This window comes from Leptosomus discolor, chromosome 8 (assembly GCF_034619465.1).
Source record: "Leptosomus discolor isolate bLepDis1 chromosome 8, bLepDis1.hap2, whole genome shotgun sequence".
Lineage (NCBI taxonomy): Eukaryota > Metazoa > Chordata > Aves > Leptosomiformes > Leptosomidae > Leptosomus > Leptosomus discolor.
Window position 1 is genome coordinate 40,733,206 of NC_141398.1, and position 11,088 is coordinate 40,744,293.

Sequence of the window (11,088 nt, forward strand, 5' to 3'; positions counted from 1 at the left end):
AACTTTACAGCTATTGTGTGTGTGCTCTTTCCTCCACACTAAAAGGGACACTGTCTCAGTGAGTTCCCAGTTACCCCACACTCTTGGCATCAACCCTTCACTCTGGGATGCCGTCCTGTTGGGAACGAACAGCCTCCAGTTAGCCATTTCAAGGGCTGCAGTTACATTCCACAGTCAGGAGCTGGAGTAAAACCAGTCCTTCACCTGAATTTCCAGCCCAGCGCTGGAATACAACCCCTAGAACCAGAGGCAGAAATCTCCCCTGCACCACCATAACGCACTGTGAGCTTGATCTTTGGGGTTACCTCTTTAATGAAGCTGCTATCACACAGAAACACAGCTGGGATTCAATCCAATAAACATGCTGCTACCTGTTTCCCAGCTGACGGTTGCTGCTCATTACAAGGACAGCAGCCTACGGCAATGACACTCAAGCCATCAAAGGCTTAGTTGATAATACTGGGGGGAGCCATGAGCGGGTGAGCTGCTTCACACGTGATGTTGTCTCCAAACGGGAAGGCAGTACAGTCCAGAAAAGTGAGTAAAAAGAGGCTCAGGACAGACCCTGAGCGGGGCCAGGACCACCCAGCAGTCCACAGCATCACTTGTTCCTCACCTGATCACACGTGTGTGTCCTTGCAACGATGTGCAAACTTCCCCATTACCATCCTTCCACTTATACAGGTCAACTCTCTGATTGCTCTGAAATTAAATGGAAGAAAGGAGACAGTCTCAGGCAAATGACATAAGACAGCAATCTGTGTGTTAGGACCAGGTTCCCTTCACTTTGAACAACCTCATTTACCAATGAGTCACACTGTGATTAGCAAAGTCTTTGCCCAAAGCAGAAGAGCAAAGATGAACCCACAGGCTGTGAGGGCTCTGGAAAGCTTACACTTTAATTACACCCACTTAAAATTGGAGATAAACAAGAATGGGAAGGAAAAAAAAAAGTCATACTGCAAAATGTTTCCATGAAATGATGTTCTCAGAGCTTTTGTTTCCTAACAACATGCTGTAACTGCAGGCAACAGGCAGCCAGATTCTCTCTGCAGGAATACCCTGCCAGTCTGTTCAGATTCACAACTGAGTCTTCAGTGAGGGGGGATGATGGATCACCACTGGTTCTCCTCAACTCTCCCTCTATTCTCTTCTGGGATAATCAAGGCCATTGCCAATCACGAACAATACAGTCTAATGGCCTCAAGGTCATCTCCTCAAGGGTACTTCCATCCTTGCCAACCCAGGAAAAAAAAAGCCTTAAGTGCTTATCACTAATTGTAAACCAAGGAGCAAACCAGATGAATCAATGACAACATTATTTAGGGCTTCTTCACTCATTCCAGGAATAAATCCTCCCCCAAACACAGCCACACACAAAGTTACTTGAAACTAGTGATTGTGCTTTAAGTTCATGCTGTGCCTCAATCATAGCCCAGGCCGACTCTAATCTTCCTGGGGTAGGAATTGCCTTTTTGGGTGCATATATAGCACCAAGCACAGTGGGTCTTGGGCCATGACTGGAAATTCGCATTGATTTTGCAAGAACAGAAATAACATGACTTCAAAATTTTTAATCTTCATTAGTGTCTTGTTTTCAAACTTACAGGCAGATGAGGGAGAAGATAACATAGAAAAGACATATTTCACTTTTTTTATGACAGGTTTCTGTGGTAGTGTTTCTGTTTTGTTTTGTTGTGGTTTTTTTTTTTTTTTTTACCCCAAAACTTCTTCATATGAATTTGAACCTGCAGATGGATAAAACAACCCAGCCTTCCCTGAAATGGAAGGTCTCCTCCCAGCTCAGCAATAATATATGGCATTTCTCTAATAGCTCACGGCAGGGCTGCACAACAGCTTGGGGCAAGGAAAACTCCTTGTGTGTTTCTCATTGACAGAAGGATTTAAGGGGGTAGGGTCAAATTACCCAACGGGGATTGTCCAGGACTCCAGAGTTGATGCTACAAGATAAGGATCACCAGAAGTAATCACTCAGACTCTCAGTGGGGCATCTCACACAGAAAGTGTTGCCCACAGCACCATGTGTGGGGGAATGACAGCTCCTCCCATCAGGAGTGTTTTCTAAAAAACATGCTTCTCCTGACAAGTATACACTTCCAACAATTTCATCAGCCTCTTGTTCAAGCATTTGTGACCACACAAAAGAAGTAATGAGGATCTAGGATGAAAAACAATAGCATTTCTGAAACAACAGCTTAGGAGTCCTTAGAAATGTGCTTGAGCCAGAGGGCAGACACAGCCAAGCACAGCAGGAGGATGTGTTTCAGCTCTTTTGGAAAGAAGCTAAAAAAATAAGAAGCCCTTATCCAAACACAAGGACAGACTTTCCCTCTGCCCACACCACTTCGAATTAACAGCATGGCAAACAGGGTGGTAGCCTTTTACACTCCCTTTCCATCCACAGGGACACAGAGGGATAGGACCCTCAGGGCTGGCATACCTGAACATACGACGACCTCAACAGTGGACTGATGGGGGGATTGACAGCCAGCTTGAGTCCAGAAATAGCAAGTCACATCTTTACAGTGCTGAATCCAAGCTGATTTAGCCTTCTCAGTCCATCTTTGCCCCCTTAGGTGTGGCCCTCAAACACATCCACACTGCCTGCAGACCAGACCTGGGACACCCAGACCTGAGCATACACTGTAAATCTGCTTTCCACTTCTAGAAAAGACAGGCTAAATTCTAGTCCTAGGATGAGGCTGTAATGCTCAGCACCAAAATACCAGCCAACTGGGAGATGGCTGGAAAAGAGATGTTTCTGTCCCAAACTGGAAAAGCTGCCTGATCTCATCTTGCCGATTCCTCATCTGATGTGTGTCAGCAACTATGTCTAAACGACCAGATCATCTTAGCATCTTCATTTATAAACAGGAGCAGCAAGGTTTTATGGCAGCTACACCTAGTTTCAGTCTGGAACAAGGCAGTTTCCTGTGTCCACTCAGGGCAGCAGGAGACAGGAGTACTCAGATGGTGAGACAGGCACAGCTCCCCTTTGCAGCAGGGTCCTGCTCAGATCAGCATTAACCGATCACTGGATAGTGCCTTCAGAGTGTGTTTGAAAATAAGCTTTCCTGCTCTACTTGTGGCCTGCACAGCACATTTCCTTATTTAGTTTCCATTTTCACAGACTCTCCAGAAGTGGCACTGAAGGACACTTTTTTGCAAGTTTTACTAACTGTCCACTCAGAAACAGAGAGCTGCTGAAGGCACCTTTAAGATGTCAGTCATATGCCAGAGCTGGGTGGAGACACACTGTTGTCAGAGAGCAAATAAGCAAATGCTCCTAACTGACAACTCTGGTCCACTTTTATGACTGCCTTTAATTTCAGTCATAGCCAGTCCAGGAAGCAAAAGGAACAAAAATCCCAAGAAACCACCTTCAGCTAGGTGTTTTCTCAAAAAAATAGATTAAACCTCTCCAGCCCCAGCTATTTCAGGACCCTCAGGCTATAAAAACAGACGCAATATGGCAGCAAAGGCACCTCACCATGAGAACAGTCTGCAGCCAGCTAGTGCCAGTTGCTGCAGCACTGGGGTTCACAGCTAAGACTGCTGCTAGCAGAAGCTCAGGGCTCTGGGTGAACAAGCTACAGAGCATGACAGACTGAGTAAAGATCAGAGCTAAAAACTGCACTCAAGTCTCAGATGGCCACTACTGCTTCTTCAGACCAGCCTATTTACTTCTCCATACACTGACTAAGAACCTCTCACTGCCTTGGTCCCTGCCCACCTGCAAACCTAGACTGTTACAGCAGTGAGACAGTATTGACTCGTGCTATTTACAGACTGCCTGGTGCACCACATCCCACCAGGAAGGCAAGGAGGTGAAAACAAAACAGCAGAGAGCAAGAAATTCAATAAGTGCACAAACCTCATAACCGAATGGAAGTCAGAAAGAGAGCACAACCCCCCTTCCTTCCAGAAAAGGACCATTTGGATGACTGATCTACTTGGTGAGGTGTTTTATAAAAGACAAGCAAGCAAAACTAGATTCAACACTGACTGACCAATAACTGACAGCCATCAAGCCAAATACCTCACTGACAGTAAACCGGAGTTAAGCCTTGATCTTGCAATGTGACTTGCAGAAGCATGCCAGTGCCAGCTCCATACATACAGCCGTCCAAGTCTGCAGAAGTCCACCCGTGAAAGACCGGGGAAGATGATGAGTTACAGCTTTTAAATGAGTGAACTTACCGAAGCTGCAAAGTAGTATGCGTAGCTGTCGTGCGGGTTCCACTGCACTGCCCCAATGTCCCACTTGCTCTGTCGGGAGATCTTTCGATGACCCTCATTTGGTGCATCCAGGTTGACTATGTAGAGGAAGCGGCGGCTGCAAGACACACAGACATAAAGAGGCTGTATCACACAGGACTGATCTCAAAACCCCAAGCTTACACAGAGACCGCAGTCTTGTGCCTAGAGAACCAAAGAAGAGAAGCGTTTGACAAGGCGGATGAAAATACTACTCCTGAGAACACTACATTCGACCACATACTTCAAAGAGGGCTATGTTAAAAAGAAAAAAAAAAAAAAGACACTGAAATAAGACAGGATCTGCAAATGCAATGGGTAGCTCAGACCACGGAAAACCCCAGATAACTAGGATACAAAAGGAAGCGGTGGGAAATGGTGCAAACACATCCAAATACACTTTGCTGGCCTAATGCTGCAGCCACAGAGCTGAGGTGGCTCAGGGCTGGGAGTGCAACACAGTGGCTTTGCAGGAGCCAGCTTCAGTCTGGAGAGGTTGCTCTCAGCAAGAGTTAATGAGCCTTGACAAACATAAGATGATTCTACGTGGCTGCATCTTTCCACACTGCACAGTTTGGGGGGCTTGGTTCCGCAGACAGTATAGTACACCTGCATAGAGCTAGCTCAGCTGCAGCAGCTTATTAATGTGGGTGGACACAGCACTGCACTGATCTGGTGACATTACTTACCTGAGCTAATCCTATATGCAGCAGAGATATAATTGCATGATGCTAAACCTGAGCTCATATATCCTGCTGGATGTGACCAACTCCCCACAAAGCCAGGCAAGGTATCATTCCCTCCACTGCGTGATTCATCTTACAAGCAAGATAAACCGTCCAGAAATAATTGTGAGCCAGCTGAACTCTGATGGAAGACCAGTACTAAAACATATTGAACCATACATAATTAACCACACCAGCATCACAGATGTCAGCTGCGTAGCAAGCAGGCAGCTGCTCCGAGCGCTGTGAATTTTCCCAAGAGAAGGAACATAAAGAACATCTTTGCTGCCCTTCCAGACCAAAGTCCTCAGGGGTCCCTGCTCTGAAAGCTGAAGATGCTGAGCCCTTTGAGGCTCTCACACAGCTGCCTTAAAGAAAGGAGGCAAATCCTGAAGGGCTGCTGAGCATGGAGGAGAAGCTTGAAAAGCAGAGTGCCACAGACGTGATGTTGAATCGCAGACAGGCTGTCCCCAGCTTGATGTTGGCCCACATAAGCAAGTTGTGAAACTGGGCAACCATAAAGAGCAAGAGGCATCAAGTTGAGACTCAAACCAGCTGCTGAGCCAGTTATTCTGGCACGCAGGGCCATGGACTAAGGGTTCACACAGAAGCAAGCAGACCTTCCAAGTTGTATCAAAGGACCCATTTCCTCTAAGACTGACCAAAGGTCAGCTGCACCCATGTGATCCTGAATTTGAAGTGAACATCCTAATTGGTGTGGTAATCGTGTCACTGACAGTGGGACAGGAATAGCTCTTAGTATTGAAAGGTGGCAGCTGGGCAGGCGACTGTTGAGCTGTTTGAAGACTTGCTGTGGAGATGGCTACGTCACACCAAGCCCTCCTGGGAGCTCTGGCAGCTTGGAGTCTACATCACCTATTGCTCTTGTGGAGTATCATCCCGTGCTGAACCAGGAGAGGAGCAGGTCAGAGAGCTTGGCTCCTCTGCCCAAGTACACCATGGGAATGTTTGGGGCAAATTTTATCTTAAGGAAATTATTTAATATGTATTTCAAGCAGAATCCAAACAGTACTTCATGATGTTCCACCTCCCACAAGTGGATTTGGGAAAGCACGTATTAGGAAAGCCACGACAGTGTTTTATTGTGCTGTTGTTGCTGGCGTTCCACTCCGTATCCCATTGGAAATGTGACCCAGAATCCTTTTCATCAAGCCTCGAAAAGAATTCAGCTGTACCTTTCTGAAACAATACATCAGCCCTTCAATTGAGGTCAGCCTGAAGGTTGCTGATGTGGCTTGTGGAAATGACTGTCATACATTTCTAATGGGGACTGTCACACTCACCCTGAGAGTACTGCGCGCTGTCCCAGGCAATCCACTGACATCGCAGTCGCCTGTTAAAGAGAAACAAGAGAACAAAACTAAATTATACCTGTCAGGTCAGCTTCTCGGTCAACCACACAGCTTTGGGGAGGAGCTCAGGAAAACCTGCCAGCTCATCTTCAAGGTATAAACTGCTATGGTAAGAGCCAAGGCTGGTATCTGTCAGGGATGGCAGAAGTAACCCCTCCTTTAAGAAGCACAGAAGGGTGACGGGGCATAGTGGTTGATTCTGAGATGCAGGATAGCACAGAAAACACCTTTGTTAGAGTCCACTGAAGACAAGACCTGGCAGACACCATTACAAGCACTGAGACCTTGCTCCCTTCTCCCCACTATGGCAATCCCAGCTGCAGGCTTTCAATCAGCAATCTCTAATAATCCGTATTAATCAGCCTCTGCTCCTGCCCAGAGCTTTCTCAGTCTCTCTCTCTTCCACTGCAGGGCCAGATTTAATTATATGTGTACAGGGAGATAGGAGTGCAATCATTTGTGTATGGCTGGTCTCCAAAAATGAGAGATGGCTAAGAGGCATCACAATTTACTTCGGCATTGCCTTTAAAGGCTAAGAGATAAGTTAAATGCCATAAGAAGAAAAAACAAAATAAAACAGACTTTGAATGTTGTCTCCCTCTCTTTTCATTCATAATAGAATTGGCCAATCATCTCATTTAATTGCCAAGAGAATAAAAGAAAATTTTACTTGGAAAGCTGAACAGTTCGGCCCATAAACATAGATATGACTTCCATGCAGTTTTTAGCATTCATAGTACAAAATCAGAATATATCCCATATACTTCAAACTAACCGCTACCATCTTCAAAGCTACCTCTCTGAAGGCTCAGGATGTCTCTGCTGCTGCTCAGGACTCTGCTAAGTTCTCTCAGCATGGCTGTAACAAGATTTCAGGACGTCCCACAGCTACTACTTATAAGCGTCACTAAAACCAGACAGACAATACGGCAATCCCACTCCATCTCAATCACACTTGACAGGAGAATAACCACCACAAACCCCTAGTTTTCCCAACCAGGGCCCCATCCCCTGCAAATCCAGTCTTCTGGCAAGGTTTTCCTAGTCCTAAAACTAATGCTGTAAACAAGAACCTCATTTTAAAACCTGTAAATGGTAAAGAAATAATTCCAGCTTCCTAGATTTCAAAGCACCTTGGAAAACAAAATGGGTTATTAAATTTATTTTTAAAAAAAAGCAAGCAGGAGAAGGAAGTTTTCCCAGATGACACATATTTCACTTCTGAGGAATTCTAAAGCCATTACTGGAACCAGAACTTTCTCATGTGATGAAGAGCTAGTCAGCTGACGTATTTCATACAGCTGTGGCCATTTTTCCTCAGGACAGAAACAAACCCATCAATTTAAGGCGACTGATAGTTTCATATACGAGTTTATTTTTTCTGGTGTTGATACCAGGATGTCACAAATCCTCACAAATTGTTTTTAAAAATGAACATTGGTAAACTGTTTTTCCAGAAACCAAACATCATAAAACATAACGAATAATTAGAATGAAGGAAAAAGCTTCACATATCAGGCTGCTACTCTGGTGGGTCGCAAATGAAGTCATTTTATGACAATAAACAGTACCCTACAATACTACAGTCTTATCCAGACAACAGGAAAAAAAAAACAAGCCAAAGCTGTCATTTAATGTGCTGGGTATTTTAATATGTCAGTCTTCACAGCAGACTTCCAGAAGGAGGGAGTTGAAACTGAACAAACCAATCTGAAAGCAGCTTTTATCCTAAACCAACAATCAGGATAGCTAGAATTCCTGTTTACGAGTAACAATTATGTGAATAAACACAGTAGGAATACCACGTGTTTGAAAACCAGCTCTGAGCCCACAGCCCAGGCAGCATCTTCTCAGATTTCAAATGTCTACTTTGGCATTTCACTTGATTTCTGCTAGGCAAGTCAAGGAAAACACCTTTTCATGTCTGAACTTCCATTAGTTTTGAATCCAGCTTCATTCTCTCCATCTGAAAGGCAACAGACCAACCCCATTTGCCAAGGCTATACTGTTTTTTAAGAGCTGCAAACTCTTAGCAAGAAAGATCAGTTCCCTGCATACCTAACTTCCCATCTGCATGCCAAGTTGCTACAAACGGTACTATTGCACTGTTTGATGCAGCAAGCTTTACTCTCCTTTTGATAGTGCGGACAGTCAGAGACTGCCACCTCTGTCAGCTCGTACAGAAAGATGACACTTGTAGGCAATACTGGCCCCAAACTACCCAGAGATTTTCTGAAGCCTTACAGGTTGGGTGCTGTCATTTTCACACAACACACTCTGGTACAGCGAACAAACACAACTGTAGTGCTTGCAAACATGTACAGGCTATAAATGTAACAGCTGCCCACTCTTCTGACTCTTGTTTCCATTTAAGTTGGGTTTGGGGTAGGGATTTTAGAGACAGCATGGCCTACAGGCAGAGCTCAAGCCTGGTACAGGATGATTACAGCCAAGGTGTTTCAATTTCTCAAGCCTGGGTTTCCCATCTGCCAAAATGTTCGTGTAGACTCCTAAAAAAAGCTCAAGCACAACACATAAATGAGTTTAGCTTGAAGCAGTAGTCTAGCAGCCTCAGCCACTGAAGCTCTCTGGTTTCGTAAGAGAGAGCAGACAGGTCAGAACGGCTCTAGAAAGATCACACCAGAGCACACCAAAGCAACTGAAATACCAGTGGTTAACCTCTCTATTAAGGTATAAGCTTGCACAACAGCGAGACTGAAACCAAATGCTGCAGAAGAGGATGTTCTCTCCCCTCTCTGCTCCCACACACCAGTCGTTATGAATAAGCAATCAAGTCATGAGGCCACGTATCTCCTGAGCCAAATGTGATTTGAATCCGTGATCTAGGAAGACGTACCTTCGTATCTCATTACCAGTTTCCTGAGAGCAAATCTTCACCAGCAGACAAGGCTGCTTTAACATTTATTCCAGGAGGAAAACAAAACCAATACAAAGCTTTTGACATATAAAAGCAAAAAGCTTTGTTAGTTTACAGAGGGTAGGCTGGATGAAGTACACAAGATTCAATGTCCCTATTCACAATGGTGAGTGCCAAGCTGACATTGCTGCAGCACAAGAGGACAAACGAGAAGATGGGAGAGTTTCCAGAACTACTTTTTTTAATCTTTCTGAGTTTCCTGCTGAAGTAGTTCATAGTTGCCCTATCATAACAAGCTTTGCTAAGCAACTGCCAATGTCTTAAAAAAACATGTTTCTTGGAATAGCTTCTAGGAAAGCACACAAGCAAACTCTGAGGGGAGCTCTATTGTATCCAGCAACTTTAAAGACAAAAGCTGACCTTTTTACTATTCACAAAAAAATCTACCCCCCTTTTCCTGCTAATCGAGCAATACTCAACAATTTATACCACAGCCGAGAAAGTAGCTATAATGGTCTCAGAGGAAAGATGTGTGGGAAGTGGTAATACCTTCTGCTAGGCCTGCCAATAGATTTAAAACAATATTCCGAGATCTAATTAAGATTAGAAATAAAGTGCCTCGTGAATCAAGGCATTATCTCCGCGCAAACGCCTCCGAGACCGGCTCAGCCCCGTCCACAACCGGCGAAAGGCCCCGCGGAGCGGCCGAGCCCGGCCGGGCCGGGACCCCCTCCCGCCCCTCAGGGTAACGGCCGCGCCCGTGCGGGGCGTCCCCCCGAGGGCCGGTCAGAGCGGCAGCCCCCCGGCAGCAGCGGCGGCCCCCCCGACCTGGGCGTCGCGAAACTCCACCACCACATTCTCGCTGCTCCAGCGCGCCGCCATCTTGGGCCGCCCCAGCAACCCCGGACGCCAGCGGGGCAGGGGAGGAACCGGCGGCACCGCGCCTGCGCACACGAGGGCACCGCGCGGGGGCGGCTGGGAAATGTAGTCCTGCCCGCGCACCCCACACCCCCAACCCAACACATTCTCCCCCTCCCAGTGAACCGGGGGCATAGTGTCCCGAGGAGCCGGCGGGGCCTCACGGCCCGAGCGAGGCTGGCGTGGGCCCGGCCTCCCCGGAGGTGTCTAGCTGCAGTGGCCTCCGGGTCGTTCCTGCCCTGCTGTAGGCCCTTGCGGAGCGGGGGGGTGGGGGGTCGAGGAGGCCTGTGCTCCGCGGGGCAGCGCCCGCCTGGGCAGCGACGTCTCTGTGAGCCGCAGGCCGCGGCGGCGAGCGCAGGCCCGGGACACGGCGGCCGGCAGCAGCGCAGGGGTTAAGGGCGGCGGGCCGGGGGGGCCGGGGGCGGGAGCATGCGTGCTGCCGGCCTCTATTGTCTCCGGCGCGGCGCCGAGCACCCAGGCGGCTGGCGGCGGCCGGCAGCGAGGCCGTTCCCGGCGCAGCGCAGCGGAGCGGGGTGCGCCGCCCCCGCCGCCCCCCGCCCGCCCGATGGGCCGCAGCTGATCGTCGCCCGGCTGCCGGCCGCGCCCCGGGCAGGAGCGAGGCGGGCGGAGCGACCCGGCCGGCGTCCACCCCCCCACCCTCCCCCCCCGTCGTCCCGTCCTGTTCCCCCCCCCGCCCCCGCCGGGGGTGACGGCGGCGGCGGACTCGGGGCGCCCTCGCCCCTGCGGGCCCGGCGGGGGGAGGATGCCTGGGGCGGGGATGGGTTTTCGCTCGTAGCTCCCCGCGCCCCCCCGCTTCCTTCCGCCCCCTCTCGCCTCCCAGCGGCGGCGGGGGCGGCGCGGCCCCGTTCCCCGCGGGGGGCTGTCGCTCGGCTCCCTCCGGCCCGGCGGCGCCCAT

The 11,088-nt window shown here is 48.5% G+C and overlaps 1 protein-coding gene across 2 annotated transcripts in view; it reads right to left on the bottom strand.

Moving 5' to 3' along the window:
- The window catches only part of WDR59 (WD repeat domain 59), a 50,293-nt gene extending 40,157 nt beyond the window's left edge, over positions 1 to 10,136 (bottom strand). For both annotated transcript variants that reach the window (XM_086469032.1, XM_086469031.1), the window contains exons 1-4: positions 10,083 to 10,136; positions 6,308 to 6,357; positions 4,222 to 4,357; positions 617 to 702 (exon numbers count right to left, since the gene is read on the bottom strand). In XM_086469032.1, the coding sequence (XP_086325158.1) occupies positions 617 to 702; positions 4,222 to 4,357; positions 6,308 to 6,357; positions 10,083 to 10,136 (326 nt within the window). The remainder of the gene's footprint in view (positions 1 to 616; positions 703 to 4,221; positions 4,358 to 6,307; positions 6,358 to 10,082) is intronic.
- Between the last annotated feature and the right edge of the window lie 952 nt (positions 10,137 to 11,088).